The sequence below is a fragment of the Panthera uncia genome, assembly GCF_023721935.1.
Source record: "Panthera uncia isolate 11264 chromosome C1 unlocalized genomic scaffold, Puncia_PCG_1.0 HiC_scaffold_4, whole genome shotgun sequence".
Taxonomy (NCBI): Eukaryota; Metazoa; Chordata; class Mammalia; order Carnivora; family Felidae; genus Panthera; species Panthera uncia.
Window position 1 is genome coordinate 26,169,429 of NW_026057585.1, and position 21,597 is coordinate 26,191,025.

Below are 21,597 nucleotides of genomic sequence, written 5' to 3' on the forward strand. Positions count from 1 at the left end.
GCCAGTTAGTATCCTAGGTGGCCAAGGCTCCCTGGGCAGGGTTGAGGTCTCCTTGGTCTCTGAGGCCATCATGGGGACTGTGATTCAGGGCCCAAGAGTCACTGCCCATGAGCTCCACAGGAGCTGTAGGCTGTGGGCTATCCAGCAGTTAGGGTCACCAGATCAAACACAGGATATCCAAGTTAGTTTGAATTTCAGATAAACAAATGATTTTTTAGCGTAAGTATGTCCCATTTGGACTCTATTTGGAACATACTCATACTAAAAGGTGCTCATGGTTTATCTGAAATCTAAATTTAACTGGGCATCCAGTATTTTTATTTGCTAAATCTATTGAGAAAGGAGAGAGGGGGTTGGTCTCTTGCCATCACTCTGAATGCATCCTAGCCACTCCCACTCCTCAGCTTCAGGGGAGTAGGTCCTGATGGTACCTTAGCATCATGCTAAGAACGGATCTCTCACATTTTAAGTGGCTCTCTGATAAAATGAGGCTTGGGAGCGTATAGTTTCCTGTGGCTGCTGTAACAAACCACCACAAACTTAGTGGCTTAAGACAACACAAATTTATTATGTTCTTGTTCTACAGGTCAGAAGTCTGAAAGTCAAGGTGTTGGCACGGCTACATTTCTTACTGGGGAATCTAGAGGGAAATCCATTTCCAGTTTCCAACATTCCTTGGCTGGTGGCCTCCCCAGCAGTGGCTAGTCAAGTCTTTCTCATATCACATTATTTTGACATTGTGTCTTCTACCTCCTTCTTCCACTAGGTTTAAAACAAAAACAAAAACAAAACAAAACAAAGCAAAAAACCCTTGTGATTCCATTGGGTCCACCCAGATAATCCAAAATAATCTCCTGGTCTAAAAGTCAGCTAATTAGCAAGCCTTAATTCCACCTGCAATTCTAATTCCCCTTGCCCTACAACACAATGTATATACAGTTTCTGTCTGTTAGGACATGGACACCTTTGGGGTGGCTAGTATTTTCCTACAGGGAAGTTTCCAATTTTGCTTCTCTTGCCTGCAGTTTGCTCATGGAGTCCCAGACCTGACACTGAAGGACATCGCCTGCAGCGAGGCCCTCCTGGAGCGCTTCTTAATCTTTAGCCAGCGCCGTGGGGCACAGACAGTGCGTGATGCCATGTGCTCCCTCTCCCAGGGCACCCTCCAGTGGGTGGAAGACACTCTGTATGCCAACGTGGACTTCTTCAAGCTCTTCCGTGTGGTAAGGGAGGCATTTAGCGGCTTACCTCGTGGAAGGTAATTCCTGGGTGCAGTGGAGCCTGTCGCAGGTCATCAGGGACTCACAGATTGACAGGAAGGCTTGAGCCTGGCGTTCACAGTTCTTAAGGAAACTCCAGGCTCCAAAGACCTAAGGAATCTTGACTGATAATATATCTAGAGCAGTTGTCCAGGCACCCAGGAGTCACTGTTGGGTTCACCATTAGTTTTGTGGTTATGAGAGAACCATGGGTGGGGGAAGAATTACAGAGAGGGAGGGAGGCAAACCATAAGAGACTCCTAGATACTGAGAACAAGCTGAGGGTTGATGGGGGGTGGGGGAGAGGGGAAAGTGGGTGATGGGCATTGAGGAGGCACCTGTTGGGATGAGCACTGGGTGTTGTATGGAAACCAATCTGACAATAAATTATATTTAATAAAAAAATTAAAAAAGTAAAAAAAGTTATGTGGTTATGTAGTTACGTGGCTAGGTTCACCCTTAGTTATGGGGCAGGTCTGAGTCCACTCCAAATGTGGGACAAATCCTCTCTACCACCGCTAGCAGTGGTGGAAAGGAGAAGGCCTGGTTTGACTCCCTGCCCTACCATTTCATAAGATAGCTGACCTTTACTGGCCCCATTACTCATGTATAAAACAAATATAATACTGTATAGAATGTTAACAAGGGAGACATGGAAAAATAAATGTAAAGCATTTAATAAATTTCAACAAATGAGAGCTTCACACTCTGGGTCTGCTCTTGACCACAAAGGTTGCCTTTTCTGGGTAGAAAAGAGTAACAGAAAACTTCATAGTCTCAAAAATTTGGAAAGCCCTCAATTAGCTCAAACCTGTGTTCTAGAACTGCATCCCAGACACACTTCTTGGGACTTGATAATACCTCCTCTTTTGCTAGGAGGATGAGCGGGAATTATAAAAAGGAGGTGAAGAGCAGCAGTTCTCACACTTCAGAGTGTATGAAAATCATCAGGGCAGCTGGTAAAAGATGCAAGTTCCAAACTGCCATCCCCAGAGACTGATGCAGGAGATCTGGGCTGGGCCCAGAACCTGCCCTGTTACCTTAAGGGATTCCAGTGGACATCATTGCAGGCCGTGCTTTAAGAAACACTCAAAATTAGAATCCTTCAGAGAAGATGACATATATAATAATATAATAACTATATACAGTTATACATATAATTATATATAGTTATTATATATAACTTAATATAACTTAATAATTATATATAGTTATATATAATAACTATATATATAGCTCATGTATATATAAATGTTTCTAGGATCCAATTGTGTTTTTTCTTGTGCCTACATTTAAAAAAATTTTTTTTCAATTTTTGCTTATTTTTGAGAGAGAGAGACAGAGCATGAGCAGGAGAGGGGCAGAGAGAGAGGGAGACACAGAATCTGAAGCAAGCTCCAGGCTCTGAGCCATCAGCACAGAGCTTGATGTGGGACTCGAACTCATGAACGGTGAGATCATGACCTGAGCCAAAGTCAGACACTTAACAGACTGAGCCACCCAGGTGGCCCTCTTGTGCCTGCATTTTACTTTCTGAAACTGTGTTGTAGGAATACATCAATCATGAGAACTTCGTTGAGGAATTTGCGTTTTGCCTTTTTATGGTTGCTCTCTCAAGTCTGAGAAAATCCACTCTCAGCTTGTCTTAAAAAGCAAGCTGAAAGCTTTTAAAAATAAAACAAAATAAAACAAGACCCCTCCATTTCTGGCAGAGTTTATACTTTATTCCTTTCGAAGTGTGACTCTCCCTTAGAATGTTACTCTACAATGTTCCCAGCTCATCTCATCGGGTGGGTCTCCAGAGTGGTAAGAGGGGTCGGTACTTATGGATGCCATCACCACTGAGAGCCCAGGACCCCAGAAAGCTCTCTTGGCTCCCCATGCCGCAGGGAGAATTAAAGGCATGTGGTTCAAACTTCTCTGTCCAAAATTCCAAAGGGAGTCAATTTTAGACTCATTCCTTGGTTTGCTTTTAGAATCGGAAGAGGGAGTAAGGTGATAAAGATCCCTTATTCTGGACAGCTGAACACCAGCACAGCTAGGGACTAGTACCTGTGTTTGCAGAGGTGTTAAAGGGCCCTGGGCACCCAGGATCGTGAAATCTTCTGGTCACTAGAAAAAAGACAGGGTTATGCATCTCTTTTTGAAGTACCTTGGCTTCTGGAATAGGCAAATGTACCTTTAGGGCATGACCACCAATACTGGGAAAACAGCTTGTAGCAGGATAATGGGGGACCTAGGCAAAACTTTCCATTAGGGACTGGAACCAAACTCAGGTCACTGGCTTCAGAACAACCAGAAAGTCTTTCCTTCTGTAAGTGCTAGAGTTCAGAAACCAGAGGAGAACTCTGGCTGGTCGTCCTCACTGACCTGAGACCTGTCCTGCGTGGTTGCTCACAACCTCTGTACATGTGTTCATGCACTCAAACCTGACCGGGTGCCTTCAAGGGGCTAGGCACTGTGCTGAGGTCAAGTCTCCAGCTGTGAGCCTTGAGCCATGAGCCCTCCCACCCTCACTGAGCTCTCAGCCTGAGATAAGCAAAAAGGTGTTAGAAAAACCAACACTGACAACATTTGGTCACTGTAGCAGTGGTTCCCAGCCTGGCTGCACATTGAACCACCTGGGTAACTTTTAAAAATTACCAATGCCTGGCTCCCACTCCCAGTGGGCCTTAGTGTTTTTAAAAGCTTCCCAGATCATTTCAATATCCAGCTGGGTTGAGAATCACTGACCTAGAACATAGGAGTTTGATTCCCAGGTTGAGAATCACTGACCTAGAACATAGGAGTTTGATTTACAGTCTCAGTTTCTGTAGATGAAGCATAATAATAGTATCCCAAATGCCACTAAGGCTTCAAAGCGCTTTCATTTGATCACCCATAAGACCAGGGTGCTGTGGACCCCATCCTCCTTGCCATTCTTTTAACAAAGACAACTCATAGCCCCAGAGACACCCTGGAGGAAAAAAAAAACTCAGCAGGAAGTGGGTCCCCAAGACGACCTCCTACCAGCATTCTTCTTGCTCCTGCTCCTCTCTGGGGAAAGACGAGACCAAGACAGGACGCATGGAGTGCAAGCAAAGAAGACAAACACCCTGTCTGGTGCCCTTGAAATGTCCTTCTTCATTTGAAAAATGGATAGAGTGGCTAAACATTAAAAAATAATAATAACTAACAAGGAAACCCAAAAGAGATTGCAGGCATGAACACCAGAGTTCTGCTTTTACTGCTCCTGTACCTATCTTCTCAGTGTTTTCAGAAAAACAACCCTGAGGCAGCAGAGAAAGGCTCAGGGAAGACCCTCAGACCCTCTGAGACTGCCATCAGGGAAGCAGGGGCTGCTCCGAGGCCAAGGGTGGGGGCCACTCCGGGACTAGGCTGTTGTTGCAGCTGGTTGGCGGGCAGCCACGCTTAGCTGCAGCACGGGGGAATGCTGCACCTTCTGTTCTCCTGGGCTGTTTCTCATACACGTGTCCGCCAGTGTGCAAATAAGGTTTTATTAAATGCCAAGTTAGTACTCATTAACAAAGAAAGAGGGGCACTATCAGCAAGCCGGTGTGACCATCCCCACCCCGTGGTGTAAGGTGCGGGGCGTGCGTTAGTGGGTGGGCGTGCAACCTCCAGACCCGGCGGTTCAGCTGAGGGAATCCGGGAGGAGGGTTTGGCCGTTAGCACCAACTGGGGCCAGCTGTGTTTTCCCTCGGCCCCTTGGAGATCAGAAGCCAGTGTTCTCATCCTCAAATAATCCCAACACGGTATCTGCGGCCTGACTCCCACCCCGCCCGTCCCTATACGTACAGTCACGCACACCAAGCGCACGTGCCTGCCAGGGCGTGCGCACAGGCAGGCACGCGCACGCGCACCGCACGCCCAGGGACCTGGGTGGACTGTCGGGTGGCGGGATTTTTCTCTGAGGAGATTTAGGCCCTCCTGGTTTCAGCTGGGCGGAGTTAGCTTGAAAGAGCTTGCCTTCACCTGCGGTCTTCTCGGGCTTGATGCCCCTAGCTGGAAAACCAGCAGCTCAGGCCTGGGCCCACGGTATCTGTATCAAGTAGCGTGCGCGCCAACGCTACCTGAAACGTTGCACACCTCGTAAAAATGGTATGTCAGTTTCGGGTGAGGGGTTGGGACGTTTCCCATCAGATTTGGCCCAAGGCTTGCATGCCCCTCCTCCTCCTTCTCCTCCCTCTAAGGTCCTTCCTGTTTTCTCTCCGACTCTGCTACACAGCTTTGAAATCTTGCTGAGAAGCAAATCTGTCCCTTCTGCTCTGAATGTTTATTTGTGGAAGTTCGGCAGGGGAACGGAGGCTGTGCCAAGACCTGCCACACTGCTGGGAAATCTGAATTTCCCTCCCTTCCCCCTTCTCAATGGATGTTGATGGAGGAAATTTGGCCTCACGGGCATTTTGGCCCCCGGTTTTCCCCTTTGCAATCGCTTTCAGTGTGGCACAGTTCAGTTTTCCTTACTTGCCCTCAGCCACTATTCTGTCACAGTTTTTACTTTTCTGACTTCATTTCACCTATATCTCTTTCACTGTGGGGTGGCTGAACACTGATTGGAACGCGGAAGGACCAGGTCTTGGGGGGCTGACCGTATGCGCCTTTCAATGTCCTGCTTTGTTCTTGGCTCTGCTCCCTAACTTGCTGAATCGTGGGGAATAAATGTGGGTGGACTGCCCCATGTGAGGTGGCCATGGTTTCTGTTCTCTGGGATCTTTCATTGCAGTTTGTTAAATTCAACTTAGCGCATTTCAATTTTCAGATAATGGTGCTGTGTCACAATTGTCTGGAAAAGCCCCAGTCTCCAGGAATTTATAATGAGGTTCCGTTAATGACTTAACCTCATGATTTCCTCTCCCTCCCGATTCTGAATCTTTGGACTGACAACTTTCTCCCACTTCTGTGTGAGTTTTGGGAGGGAGGGAGAGAAAGGAGTGATACCCAGTGCCAGCAGCATGGGCGAGGGGCAGCAGCTGTTGGATGAAAAAAAATGATGTCAGAAATTAGGGTTTTTGCTTTTTTTGAAAATTATAAAGCTCACAGCAAGTATATTTGGTTTATAGCATTAGTATTTGTTCTGCCTGCATCTGTAAAACCATGTATCTATTACAATCAAAATCTCCACTGGGTGAATGGATTTCGGTAAAGAAATAAAGAGGAAATAGGAAAGAGAAACATTAATGGACATTAAATGTGCATCTGGCCAATGGGCTTGATTGTTACTGGTCTACTTAGATTTCTTGTGGGCCCCAGGCATACAGGAGGCCAGAGTGTGTTTTCATGATACATGAGATGTTATTTTCATCAATTTAAAAGGAAAAAAATACTGAGAGGTCAAAATGAAAATCAGACACAAGAGGACCCCTGCGAAAGTTGCTCTTCTGATAACAGGTCCTGGGTCCTGGCCTTTGCTTAGCAGATACAGATTGAGCACCAATGTATTAGGGATCAGGTTCTCTCCAGGGTATACTGGTTTTGAGAAGGATTTTGGCCTCAGATAGTTCTTAACCTTTTTATGAATTAGGACTACCTTTGAGAATCTGATAACAGCTCTAAACCTTTTCCCTAAAGAAAAAGAAGTTCACGTAGACACACAGGGTAGGAGTTCATGGAGTCTGTGAAGCCAGGCCCTAGGTTAAGAACTTTTGCATTAAAATTTCTTTCTTACCTACTATTAGTATATGTCCTTCCCTCATATGTCCTTCCCTCAAGTGTCTCATAGTCACAGATTCTTCCTTAACTCTCCTTATGAAGTAATCAGCTTCTCCCCTGAGCATGGGACGCAGTAGTGAGAGGACCAGAGGCTGGGCAGCCTGCTGGAGCACACACAGATCTGGGGGTCAGGACACTGGGTCTTGGCTCTGGGTTGGCCCCTAACTTGCTGTCATTTAAGTGACAGTTTGCTTACTTGCTACACACTTGCTCCCCATTTGTAGAATCAAGATAATAAGACCTATGCTAGTTGTCTAATGTGATAGTGAAATTCACATTAGAGAAGAGATGGAAAAGCACTTTGAAACAAAGCATTTTTGCTCTTACCAAAGCAAGAATGCAGCCACTTTGCAGAGGCCCCGTTGCTCCCTTGTCATTGCTACACTCCCAGAAATGTTCTGCTCAAACACTTAGGTAGGACATTCTCCTTTCTCAGACCCCTCAGACTAGCAAGAGTCTGTCTCACGCATTGACCTTTCAACTGCCCTTAGATTCCACACTCAGTTTTGCTTTCATCAGCCACAAATATCGGGACTAAAGTCACAGCAGAGGAAAAAAGGCCTAGTTTCTTTGGAACCAAACAAAGTCCCATCACTTGTCTGTTCACATACTCCAGAGCCCACCCTCTCATTCAGATGCTCTGTCCCTTCCAGTCTTGGGAGACAGCATGTCTCTGTGACCTCTCCTGGTAGAGACAGTTTGGCATTTCCCCCAACCCTGAGTGATTTAGTCTGAATTCTCCACTCATGACGCATTTCCTGGTACTCAGGGTGTCCCCTCCTGGTTGCCCCCTCACCACTGAAGCCTGCTTCCTCTCTTTTCATCTGATGCTTAACAACTGTCAGGTTGCAACAAACATACTTCAAATCCACATTCTCCCAGTTGCCCAGCAACAACTTCCCTCCTGGATAAATCTGGATTTCCTGTAGCAGCAGCCCAGGACTGAACACAGCAAGGCTGTACTGTCTATCCACAGCTTCATCTGCTTTTCACTTCTGTCTGGGGGCTTTCAAAACAGCAGTTCATCCTTCACTCCAGAACCTTCCACCAGTTCCCAAAGGCCATGTCATCCCTGTAAATACACTTTTAACCTGAGGCTACCTATTTACCCTTGTGTTAGATAGATCCTCAGCTTAGAAATAATACTGTTTTCCAGATGGTCTTTTTTGAATCGGAGAAAGTAAAACAAACAAAAATCTCAACTCACAAAAACATTCTTTTGTGTGTCGGCAGAGTGGTATCTGTTTGATTAATCTATTGGGTCTAAAGCATCAGCAAATATTGCTCAAACAAGATTTTTTTTTTTTAGTAGCTAATATCCTTTATTCTTCCTTAGCAAAAAATAGTATGTAGTCCCAAAGGACAGACATATTTCTTATCCCTTGAGAACCCAAACAGAAACCTAGTATAGAGTCTTTTTGGCTGCCAGCTAGGTCCTTCTATCCATTTCTTGAATACAGATCAAGGCCCAGGGATCCCCTCCCCCCACTCCCAGACCAACCACACATGATGGGAAATGATAGGGACATACCCTTTCCATAGCCCTGTTTATATATCCAGTCTTTCTAAGGAGGCCTAATCAGACCTTGAACTTGGGTTGACAGTGCTGAGCCCGGTTGTGACATGGAAGGGTTACTTGTTATTTGGGAAATTAAGAGAATGTGTTGGCATAGGAAGCAGTGGGGTGCGTGTGTGATTGAGAGACAGAGAGGGAGGATACTTGCCATTTTGGTCTCTGACCTTTTTTCCAGAAATGTTTTTACATTTCCATTCAAATAAACTTATAGTCTCTTCCGGTTCTTTTGGCAGGAACAATCCATGTGAATTTGAATAGATAATGGGGGAGGAAACCAAAGGAAGAGGAGATCCCTGGGAAAGTTATTTTATAATTTATGGCAACATCAGTCAGACAGTCGGTGACTAGATATGCATGGAGAGTTCTCTAGAGGGGGTAGGCACTGTTCTGAGATGTAAATGGTAAAAGAGATGTGAATACGAGACCCCCATCATTTACCATCTCCACTGGAAAGAGCTAGGACAAGAATTGCAGATATGGTATAAGCACATTACTGGAGCTTAGTAAATATATGAATAATGAATATTACTATTAGCAAGATCGAAAAAGAGAATATTAACTAGATATAAAAATGCATCTCAAGCTGTTGTTCCTCCTGTCTCCTCTCCCCCAAATTCCTGGTCTTGTTCTTATCTGGCTATGTCTCTAGTCACTCTCTCTTCACATTCCTCCCTCCACCTGGAATTCCTGGCCCTCCCTTTCCATCCACAAACACTGTCCTCACCCTCAGGACCATCACCTTGTCTTCTTTCGAACAGTAACCTTTCCTGTCCCCAGGTGGAACTGACCACTCCTTTCCTGTAAGCCACCATTATATCTGTAGAGACATACGTCATGGAACCTAAAGCCTCAATATACTCTGTCTTTTTCCCACTAGATTATAGTTAATTTACTCATTAATTACTATAAAATATTTATTGAGCATCTGTTGTGCACCATGCCGTGAAGATACAAAATTAAAGCCTATCTTTATGCTTACTATGCTTTATGTTTACAGTATAGTGGAGAAACAGACACATTACAAATAATAGTAAACCAATATAAAAATGATAAATGAATGCCCTGAGAATTCTACTAGCAGCTAGGAGGAGCACCTAATTCATGGGGAAGGAAGGCTGAAAGAGCATGGTAGTGAGGGAAGGAAGACTTTCTGGAGAAGTCAAGGTGGTTTCAGATGAGTTGACAGTGGCCACTAGGAGTGGTGGTGAGAATGGGGTGGAATGGGATGGATTGGCCATTTTATTTATTAGGCTCTGAAGTGATAGGTGTAGCTTTGCAGAGGCCTACAAGAATGTTTGAGACTTGAAAATTAAAAAAAATTATGGCTCTGAAATACAAAGAAAAAGCTTTAAAACTGAAATTAATAAGCATTACATTGAATGTTTAAGGAAGATAATATTATTCAAGTTTAGTTAAATTTAGTATTCATAAAATTTAAAATTCAAAAGCAGTTTGCAGTCCAACTTTACAAACATTCCTAAGTATTTGCAATGATTGCTAAGAAATCATATTGGATCATTCATTAAGTGAGCTACTCAAAGCTAAATAATTTCAAAAGCAAAATTAAGGGCCTTCAAAAGTGTATATGTAGAAATATATCTATATTGATATGTAGATATGACAGAGACACAGGTGCTTTTCATGTGTGCGTTGTTTGAATTTGATGCAGGATGGAGTTTTAAGACCAGACTATGCCTAGAACCTATGGAGGTAAAAGAGAGGGGATGGAGAAAAGATGTCCACTTATGTAAAACACAGCCTCCGATCATCCTCAGCCCACGGTCAAATGAGGAAAATAGACAACAAACTCACAAAGAAGGGGAAGTAATTAAAAACAGTTGGAGCTGGTGACTTACTGATGTCCAATCTCTTCGGACACATGAATGTGACAGTTCTTTATTTTCCATGCTCTGGGTTCCTAGCCCCTTTTGGGTTCCTTCTCATTACCTAGGACCTGGTTGCTTTATTTCTCTGCACTTAGGACTCTAGTCCTTGACTCCAGCTTCCTCCCATACCAGTTTTTCATATGTCCCTTGGCTACCCTCTTTGCAATCTGAGGGCTTATCCTGCCCACACTCAGACTGAGTACCAGTTCCTAGGTCTCTAGGCTGAGGATTTTGACAATGGAATGGGAATGGGTATGGATCAGTGATGACTTTTAGGCTTTTAGCTTTGGTAACAGGGCAGAAGTTGGTGCCACCAGATGAAGAAGTGTGCACAAGAGCAGAAGCTGGTCTGGGGATGGTGATGTGATTAGTTTAGGATGAGTTGGATCTGGGCAAAGGTCCAGCAGATGGTTGGGGGTAGAGGTTGGGAGTAGAAGTCATCAACAAAAAGGTAGCAGATTAAATGATGAGGGGAATGAAACTATCCAGAGAGAGTATGCAAAGTGAGAGGAGTGAGGCCACAGAGGCCCTCAGGAACCTCAGCACTGAAGAGAAGGTGGAGGCAGAAGAGCTCCTGGGAAAATCAGAGAAAAATCAGAGCAAACCAGAGAAGAGCAGTGTCACAGACATTGAGGAATGAAAAGGACATGATTAAAAGTGTTGAGAGAAGCAGAGAGGTCTGAAAACACAAGAATCAAAAGTATCTATTAGACGTAAAAACTAGGAAGAAACTGGGGATTTAGCTAGAATGTTATAGCATCTTGGTTGGATGGTGAGGATGGAAGACAGGAGTATTGGTGATGAATTGATGTCACTGAACATGGACCACTTTTCCAAGAAATTTGGGAATAGAGAGTGGAGGAAGGCAGTTAGACTGTAGCTACCAGGGAATAAGGCATCAGAGGAAGTTCTCTCACATGTGAGGATCTTGAGCACATATATGTGAGAATAGTGAAAGGAAAGCTGAAGATACATCAGTGAGATTCTTGAAGGTAAACTTAATTAAAGGGAGAACTTTGTTTTGATCATTGCAATACCCGCCCCCCACCCCAGCACCTGGCACATAGCAGACAGTCTATTCCTATTTGTCAAATGTGTAATTATGTCACTTAGAAACTGTAACAGAATGCTGAAAAAAACAGTGGGTTTCATATTCTTTCCAAAGCAGAGTCCTGCAGTAGGTCATTCAGGAGTGATGTGGAGGCTCCACAAATTTTCCCAAGAACCCAGGCTCCTCTTCCATCTGCCACTCATCCCTAGCATGTGCTTGTCATCTGGTGATCTTGAGATGTCTGCTCTACCTCTCTCAGCACATCAGTGTTCCAGTGTTCCTCCTTCAAATGGCGTTCCCCAGGAGCCCCACTTCGTGACTTTTCCTGATACCATATTGGTCCAGTTTTGTCACATGATCACCCCATATACAAGGGAGGCTGGGCAATGTAGTTTTTTAAGCTAGGCATTATCACCATTAGCAAAATCAGATAGACCTACATATTAGGAAATGTAGAAAGAAGTCCAGCTCTATGGAAGAGAAGCAAGAGAGAAGGCTAGAGGGAGAGCCACGTACCAGTTCATGAGAGGCCATGTGTGTATAGCACTGATATTGACTCTTTCTCCTGGAGGCAGTAGGGAGCTATATAAGATCTTTGAGCAGGAGAGGTGACATGGTTGGATTGGCTTGTTAAGTAACTCAGGTTACAGTTTGGGGAATGCATTGGAAGGAAGGAATCTAGAAGTTAGGGTCCATCAGGAAGGCTATTCTGATGAAGTGTTCTGGGAGAGAGGCATGGAGAGCATGGGCAAAGGCAGTCCTCGTGAGGAAGAGAAAAAGGATAGGAGGGAGTATTTATTTAGTATTCATTTATTCAGCTATTTACTTATTTTTGCTTGTAAATAGCCTCTATTTTTAAAACTTTCTATTACAGAAACAAGTATAAAAGTTGACTAATATAATGAACTCCCATTTATCTGTCACACAGCTTCAACTATTTTCAGCATTTGGCTGTTATTGTAATCTGTTCCTCACTTTTTTTTCCCCGATATCTTTTTTTTTTTAATTTTTATTCTGAGAGAGAGAGAAAGAAGGGGCAGAGAGAGAGAGAGAGAGAGAAAATCCCAAGCAGGTTCCGCACCGACAGCACAGAGCCCCATGCAGGGCTTGAACCCATGAACCATGAGATGATGACCTGAGCCGAAATCAAGAGTTGGACACTCAACCACCTGAACCACCCAGGAGCCCCTCCTTGAAATCTTTTAAAGCAAATCACAGGCAACATATCATTTCACCCTTAGATACTTCCCTATGTATCTCTAACAGATGAAAACTTACTTGTTTTAACAAAACCACAATTCTGTGATCATACCCAACAAAACAATAATTCCTTAATATTATCTAATACCTGATCATGTTCACTTTCCCTCTGATTGTTGCGGTTGGTTTATTAGGTTCAGAATCAAAATAAGGTGCACACATGACATTTTATTGCTGTATCTCTTAGAGATCTCCTTTCATCTCTAATAGATCTTATTGGATGTACTTAGGAGGTGAATCAACAGGAGTTGGTGATAACTTGCCACTGGCATACATTTTTACCTGCTGGTTTCCTCCCTGCCTACTGTTCTCAGCCCCACCCTCCCATGGAATGAAAACAGGAATTAAAGTGCTTTGCCCAGCGTATGCTGAAACTATTTTCAAGGAGTTTGAAAAGAAGTCCTGGCAAGACCAATAGCTAGGCTCAGTGTGAAGGTTAAGGAGAGAAGATGCTTCTCAGTGGTGTAGTTTCAGTGGTGGCTTTGCTGCTACTTCCTCTGGTAAATTGTTCTCCTGTCTGCTTTGTAGCTCTCAGAACAAAACCTTTCATTTTCCAGCTAGAAAATGATCTAGAAATGCTGATGTTCCATGAGTGTGCCTATATTTATTCTCCAGTATCCAGGTCAGAGAGAATGCGAGGGCCCCTGTACCTACAGCAGGGAGAAGGGAGGGCAGGACCACTGCTTGAAATGGGAGGCTAGACTGCTCACACCCTAATTCCACCTGCTTCTCAGCTATGCCGTGGCTGGATCAGCCCACCCATCGTTTAGGAGAACCACCTTGGCACATAAAAAGCTGAGGCTTGTGGCTTGTGGTCCACAGATATTTGAGTCAGATATTACACATTGATTTTGTTAAAAATGCAAAGCCCCTGCAGACATACTCAAGATGCACTTTGAAAACCACCATCTTAAAACTTAGAATTCATTCCTAAAAGACACAGGATCAGTGGTTCAATCAGTTCTGAAACTATAAAGAATGAAGCCATTCACTCAGGACTAGAACTTGGTTTCAGGAAAATGAATTTTTCAAATTGGGCTCAGGTTTGGAGCCAGCAAACTTGTGGGCTTCCACATTCCCCATATAGATGGAAAGTGGTGAATAGTTTTGTGTTGTCACATGGGCCTGGGATCACCAGAACACCGCCGTCAACTAGATAATCTGCAAGGAAACTTCTCTTCAAAGCTACAGCAGCAGCTTTAAAAGCAGGATGACATAACTAGCCAAATCTTCCATGTAAGAAAATAGTGTTGAACAGAGGAAGAGTCACAGCCTACTCGAAGGGCCACAAAGGGAGCAGAGACGTGAACAGTGCGGAAGCCTGAGAGTGTCTGCAGAGCCCAAGGTACACAGATGGGCACCTCTGCGCACAGCCTTCCCTTACAGTCCAGCAGCTGTGCTGTTTTTCTTCCTCCAGGAGGCCTGTTTGATGTTGCTAAACCAGCAATCAGAATCGCTTTGGCATATTTAATGTCACTGTGAAACTATTTGTGATTGGCTAGCTCAGCGGCATCACTCGGAATTGATTTTTCTCAATTAGATAAAACAAGTTTGCTTTTGAAAGTAATTTAGCAGAAGAGGTCCTGTGATGAAAAAAAAGGAGGAAATGTTTTTCAAGCATACAGGAGATTGGATAGCACCCATGTGTATACATATAACCTATACATATATACGTATATACACATACTATAAACTTTTTATATTTTTTTTTCCTATCAATCATAGCTTCCCACACTCCTGGACAGCAGTTCTCCAGGTATCAATCTGAGATCCTGGGGAAGAATATTATCTGTTATGTCATCAAGAATTCAAGAGGTAAGTAGCCTGATGATACTAATGATAATTTTATTATATCTTTCCACCACTTTACCACACTTACTATATCAAACAACTTAATTTTACCTTAGATCTGTTCAAGGAGAAGTACTGTTTGAACTTTCCATCTAGTAATTTCAAAGTACCTGTTCATATCCTAAATTATCTGTGCTCCTAGGTTGGAGGCAAAAAGAAGGGAACCATGGTTCTGATTTCACACCTAGGAAGAAATGGCACCTTGTCTTGTGTGGCAGATTATCAGTGGATTTGCATTGAATCTAATTTCTTCCAGTATTGATGTGGTTCATCCTCTTATGCTTTTACAATTCACCTAAAATCTATACTGCTAATAGCAACAACATATACTTACAGACTGCTTACAGGCACTATTTTAAAGTGTCTTAAATATATTGACTCGTTCCATCATAAAATAATTGACATTTTTGTGTTTTGTGAAAGAAGTGCATGTTTTAATTAACATCTGTTTGCCCAAGCCTTTTCCATATAGGAATTGATTCTCCACTCAATAGATGAAAACTACTGGGGGCATAATAATGAAGAGACAAGTATGATCACTACCCTGTGAAACATGCAATCTAATGGGGAAGAGCAACGTAAAATAAACAGTTACCTTCAAGTGTGATTATGAAAGGGAGGCAAAAGCTGAAGTATGATTTTCGCCAAACATTTCTGCCTTCCAGTATTTCTCAGCTGACTTGGGCTTAGCCAACCTGGAAAATTGCATTGCGGAATCTGTCTGCATAAAACTAAGTTCATCCTGAGCAGGGTGTGAGTGCTGCTATGAGGGAAAGTTAGAGAAAGGTCCATTGTACTGATGGCCACCTGTTCTAGTAGGAGTCTCTGACATTCTTTTCTTCATAAGCATTTAAAAAATTCTTAGCAGTATAATAGGGTAGAAAATGGTAGAGAATGTGAAAAAAGTTCCCAAAACATATCAACACTCCTCATTCCGTGTGGGAGTCCCAGAAGTCTTCTTGCCTGTCTAGATAGCAAGTGTAAGCATTTCTGAACTGGGTTGCAGCAGATGGCTCAGTTTATATTAACTGATACTAGACCATTTGACCCCAGAACAGCCCCTTCATCTCCAAGTGCTTTGATTAAATGAGCAACATAATAATGATAATAACCTCTTTCAAGACTTATCATAAGACTTACTGTTGTCGAAGCAATTTGAGATTCCAACTTTATTATTGAAGCCTAGGCTGTGATTATAGGCATGACTCACAGTGTGGATTCTACACAGCACTCAACAGTTTCAGAGGGCAAGTGTTGGCATGTGGACAAAGACAGGGATGGCAGGTAAACATCACTTATTGAAGTAGGGGGAACTGTTTTAAGTCTCCTGTGATTTGAATCCTAGTGTTTTCCTTCTTTTTTTTTTTTAATTCCCAAGTGCCTTTGGAAATTAGTAGTAAGTGTGTTTGGGGAATAAAAGCAGCATTGTTTTTATTTTGTATTTTCCCCTAAACCAAAGCCAGGTGGCATATGGAACCTGAGACTCTGACAACTCTGGCAACCGTCAACTTAGTTCTTAGCATTACAGATCTACCTTCAGAGGATGAGTCCAGCAAGGACCACAGGTACCCACAAGGAGAGGAGAAGACCACCAGCCTGTTCTTAGTCTGGTGCAGAATTTACAACGTGTTTTTCCAAGAATGGAGACTTGGTTCTATATTTGCTTGCATCTTAAGTCACACACACACACACACACACACACACACACAGAAACTACAAACTACACTTTCAGGGAAATAGAAGAATTCACCTTTGATAAAATTAAGCTAATAAGAAGGTAATTTTCCAAATATAAGAAACTAAATTCTAAACTACTTAGCCAAAGAAATTTGCTGTGATCTTGCTTTTTTAGGATGGAACCATTGCTTTATCATTTTATTTCCATTTTTTTCCAGTATCCCCATCTTGAGGGGTAACAGAATCCAAAAACTGGGTTGTAAAGAAATATTCTCTACATTTATCCAAGGACATATTACCAAGGAATTCAGATAAAGGGTACTGGAAAAAAGAAGTGTTAGGAAAATACATTGGAATTCACTCTTTGATTTTCTTTGAGCCTCATCCTAGTTTCCTTTTAGGCCCTGAGTAGATGGAAGAAGGTTTTTATTTCACAGCTAGATTAAGAATTGCTGAGAATATGTATGTTTTCTTTTCAATATGAAAGTTAAACGCATATGTGGAGGTCTCCCCAAACTTTGCAGCTCTGGCATCACAGTGATGATGATTCTAACTGCCTTAAAATAACCCGAAGCATTTGCCTTGCCTTAGTTCGTTCATCAACCGAGTGTTCAAGACTTGCTGTGGGTGACCAGGCCTCTCATGCAGGCTGGGGGTCCAGAGACCTTCACACAGCTGATGAGCATCCTGTCTGACCTCTTGTGTGGCTACCCAGAGGGAGGAGGCTCTCGAGTGTTCTCCTTCAACTGGTATGAAGACAATAACTATAAGGCCTTCCTAGGGATTGACTCCACAAGGAAAGATCCTGTCTATTCTTATGACAAAAGAACAAGTAAGTTTTCTGAGTCATGTGTATGTAAAATGGCATCTGATGTTGGTTAAGCTGATGGTTTAACACTTCCAGGGAACCCCAGTCCTGGGGTTAAGTTGGTTTTGTTAAGGGGCCCCAGGCAAAGAATCTTCTTCCAGAAAGTCCATTTCCCCTTGAAGGAAAGGGGCAATGCTCATAAAAACATTTTGGATATGAGCCAGGGCAAGAACTGAGATCCACTTGGAAGGGGAACAGAGGGGACATTTTCCACTGATCTGACTGAACTAGGGTTAAGTTCTGAAGAAGGGAAGAAAGATAAATGAGGAGGCAACCCAGAGTTACAAGCAAAGCTCAGGTCAGAAGGGCCCTGGCAAGTAAACACGGCTGCAGGATGTTTTTACAAACACAGTGCAGTGAAATTCTGTGTGCGCAGTACTGAGTTACGTTTCAAATGGCAGGTCCCTGGCAAGCCATCTTTCCCGTCTTTTATTATTTTGGGAGGGGGAGGCTTCTGTGGGGTACGGGAGGGTGGAGTGGGGAAGAAATACAACCGGGTGACCTTTTAGTTAAAAATTGAAAAGAGGCAGCAAGGCATGCACCAGAAGTAGCTGTGCCCTAAGATAGCCCACACGACAAATTAAGCAGCTATGTGGAGGGAAATTATTGAGACTAGAGCTGAAATTCCAAGGGGAGGCTTTGTTTGGCTTCTTGTCCCTTGCATGTGAGAATGGCATCTGTTCCTTGCTATAATCCCAGGCAGGCTTCTCAGCCTCCTTCTAAAGCAGAATAAACCACAGGGCAAACCCCATCCTTTGTTTCTCTGATGAGGCCCTTATTGAGATGCACTGTGGCATTTTGTTACTTACTAATGATGAGCTTGTTATTGGTGGGGTACAGCCTATTAATTTAGGTTATTTGTCAAATCCTCCAGCATAGAGTTGAATGAGACATGTGATTTGAACACACTAATGACTATGTTTAGCTCTGAGCAACTGGAGTTTCTTTAAAATCTGTCCCTTCTCTCCTGGCAGCGACCTTTTGTAATGCATTGATCCAGAGCCTGGAGTCAAACCCTCTCACCAAAATAGCCTGGAGGGCAGCAAAACCTTTGCTGATGGGAAAAATCCTCTTTACTCCAGATTCTCCTGCAGCTCGCAGAATACTGCAGAATGTAAGGTCCCAGCTGGTCTTGCCCTTTCTACCTTGGACCTCCCAGAAGAATGAGAGAGTGAGGAAGAGCATGCGCGCCTGTGCACATGCACACAGGCAAATGCACACAGGCACTCAAGTACTCATATTCCTCTGGTAGCAAGCCTTATGTTTGTTTTTTGCTTAGTGGAGTCTTGGGTTCCTCCCCCATCCACAGTCATCATTGGAATGCTTTGTGCCAGAGTCACTGGCTGGGCCCTCCCTTCTCTACAAAACCTACAATGAGGTTTTCTTCCCCAGAGCCTGACTTTTATCTAATGGAAGGGATCACTGTTCTCTGAACCCTGGCTACCCAGGAACAAAGGGAAGAAGGGAGGAAGAGCATTTCCTCAGAGGGAGTCCAAATCTAGCTTTAATGAGGTTCTGAGACAATAGCATCATCAATATTACATGTATCTCTGAGGTATTAAGAAACAGATTCTGTCATTGTACAGGCTGGGAAGTAGCATATTTTTCTGGGAAATATCAGTAGACTGAGAAAATAAAGATGCTTCCTTGAAATCCTTTCTCAAACACTGAGGGTTTGTGACAGGAGCAGGGAAAGTAGAATAAAAAGTTCTCTCTCACTTTTTTCCTCTCTGTTCTTGTCTCTGGTTTTAGGCCAACTCAACTTTTGAGGAGCTGGAGCGCCTTAGGAAGTTGGTCAAAGCTTGGGAAGAAGTAGGCCCTCAGATCTGGTACTTCTTTGACAAGAGCACACAGATGACCATGATCAGAGTACGTATGGCAGGGGAAGGGGAGGAGAAGGGCCAAGAAAGTTCCATAAATTTCCTTTTCTCAGTAAGGGTTGATCTACTGGAGTTGGATCGAAATATAACAAGCATGGGCCAAAGGCACTAGTTCTGGAGTCACTGACTTTGGGTGGGAAATGTTTCTTAAAATCTGAGGGAAATGGTGCAAACTGCCACAACATCAGTGGCTTCCTGAAGTTTCTTGCTTTTATAGATTCACTTGAGGGCCTCAGATTCAAAGGATCATCTACCCAAGGGGCCAGCTCTGTAACTGCAAAGGTGGTTGTGTATGTCTGTCTGCTGTCGTTACCAACTTTGCAAAGCCAGGAGACCAGAGTCTTCTATAGCAGGGATAATTAAAAGAGAACAACAGCAACAACAACAACAAAAAAACCAACAACAACAAAAAGAAAGCTTCTGATATACCATTTTCCCTGTCATTCTTCCCAACCCCCAACATACACATTTTTCTTCTATACAGGCCTGTGTATTTAAGGGAAATTGGATATAGATAGGTATGCCTTATCGTGGAATGAAACCCACTAGCTTTTTAGGGAGGTTTAAAGTCTATCCCTATTCATTAAAAATTGGAAATGGCCTGAAACAAGGCCAGAGATCCTATGGAATCTCTAAGTAATATAATAATAATGTAATAATATTGCTTCCTGTCAAGGACACCCTGCAGAACCCAACAGTGAAAGACTTCTTGAATAGTCAGCTTGATGAGGAAGGTATTACTGTAGAAACTGTGCTGAACTTCCTGTATAAGGGTCCTCAAGAGAATCAGGCTGATGACGTGGCCACCTTTGACTGGAGGGATGTATTTAACATCACTGATCGCACCCTACGCCTGGCTAGTAGATATCTGGAGGTAAGGCATCTCATTTTCCTCATTGATGAACCAGGAATTCTCACAGTTCCCAAACAGAGATGGATCCTGTTCTCTAATAGCTTTTGCACACTTGAAAAAGTTCCCTTTTTACATCTCCTACCTCCTGATGGCTCCCTGACTCCACCCTGGCTGCTCCTCCTCCCTTGTAGCCTATACCGTAGTTGTGCTTGTCCTCAGCCCTCTCTTGTCTGCCATAGCTTCGTTCATCATTGGCCTCAAGTTCTGAGGTCCCACTGCTTTGTAGAAACTCTCATCCCCAGGTTCTACAGGCACATCAGACTCAATATATCCCAAAACAGATTTTCCTCCCATAAAATCTGTCCTCCTCTAGCATTTCCTACCCTGATCCCTGTCCTCAGCGTTATTCCTTTTTTTTTCTTACAATAGGAATGATTTTCATTTTTTTCCTTCTATAATTAATTAGTTTATTTTTTAAAATTTACATCCAAGGTAGTTAACATATAGTGTAATAATGATTTCAGGAGTAGAATTTAGTGACTCATCACTTACATGTAACACCCAGTGCTTCTCCCAACAAGTGCCTTCCTTTATGCCCCTCGCCCATTTAGCCCATTCCCCACCCAACAGCCCTCCAGCAACCCTCAGTTTGTTCTCTGTATTTAAAAGTCTCTTATGGTTTGTCCCTTTCACTGTTTTTATCTTATTTTTGCTTCCCTTCCCTTATATTCATCTGTTTTGTGTCTTAAATTCCACATATGATTGAAGTCGTATGATATTTGTCTTTCTGTGACTAATTTCACTTAGCATAATACACTCTAGTTCCATCCATGTTGTTGCAAATGGCAAGATTTCATTCTTTTTAATCACCGAGTAATACTCCATTGTATATATATACACCACATCTTCTTTATCCATTCATCCATCAATGGACATTTGGGCTCTTTTCATACTTTGGTTATTGTCAATAGTGCTGCTATAAACATTGGGGTTCATGTGCCCTTCGAAACAGCACTCCTATATTCTTTGGGTAAATACCTACTACTGCAATTGCTGGGTTGTAGGGTATTTCTATTTTTAATTTTTTGAGGAACCTCCATACTGTTTTCCGGAGTGGCTGCACCAGTTTGCATTCCCACCAGCAGTGCAAGAGGGTTCCTCTTTTCTCCGCATCTTTGCCAACCTCTGTCATTGCCTGAGTTGTTAAGTGTAGCCATTCTGACAGGTGTGAGGTGGTATCTCATTGTGGTTTTGATCTGTATTTCTCTTGATGATGAGTGATATTGAGCATCTTTTCATGTGTCTGTTAGCCATATGAATGTCTTCTTAGAGCTCAGCACTGAACCTAATTCTCAAGCCAGAGATTTTAGGGTCATCCTTTTTACCGTCTTCACATTTGACCCAACAGCTATTATTTACTGGGTGTTTCTTTGTGCCAAGCACTGTGCTATGTGCTTTTATACATATTAACTCATTTAGTCCTCACAAGAGCTCCACAAAGTGTGCACTGTAATCATTCTTATTTTACAGATGCAGAAGCTGAGGCTTAAAGAGGCTAAATAAGATCTCCTCCTGTAGCTGTTATGTATAGCAGATAAGATCCAGATCTGGGTGTGTCTGAATTCAGAGCCTGCCCTACTGACCCCTCTACTGCCTCTGTCATGTCCAGTCACCAAGGATAATTGTGCACCCAATTCTAACACATGATGCTTTTTCCCATACCA

The 21,597-nt window shown here is 43.2% G+C and overlaps 1 protein-coding gene and 1 long non-coding RNA gene across 2 annotated transcripts in view; one reads left to right on the forward strand and one right to left on the reverse strand.

The window, feature by feature from the left end:
- Positions 1-21,597, forward strand: part of ABCA4 (ATP binding cassette subfamily A member 4) — a 131,758-nt gene that overhangs the window by 21,454 nt on the left and 88,707 nt on the right. Inside the window, exons 6-11 of the mRNA XM_049616790.1 lie at positions 1,026-1,223; positions 14,470-14,559; positions 16,864-17,104; positions 18,115-18,254; positions 18,893-19,009; positions 19,697-19,894. Of these exons, the coding sequence (XP_049472747.1) occupies positions 1,026-1,223; positions 14,470-14,559; positions 16,864-17,104; positions 18,115-18,254; positions 18,893-19,009; positions 19,697-19,894 (984 nt within the window). The remainder of the gene's footprint in view (positions 1-1,025; positions 1,224-14,469; positions 14,560-16,863; positions 17,105-18,114; positions 18,255-18,892; positions 19,010-19,696; positions 19,895-21,597) is intronic.
- Positions 589-6,991, reverse strand: LOC125912397 (uncharacterized). Its single transcript, XR_007454705.1, has 3 exons — positions 6,928-6,991; positions 3,312-3,371; positions 589-762 (listed from the first exon to the last, which is right to left on the reverse strand). It is a non-coding gene; the product is annotated as an uncharacterized LOC125912397 (long non-coding RNA).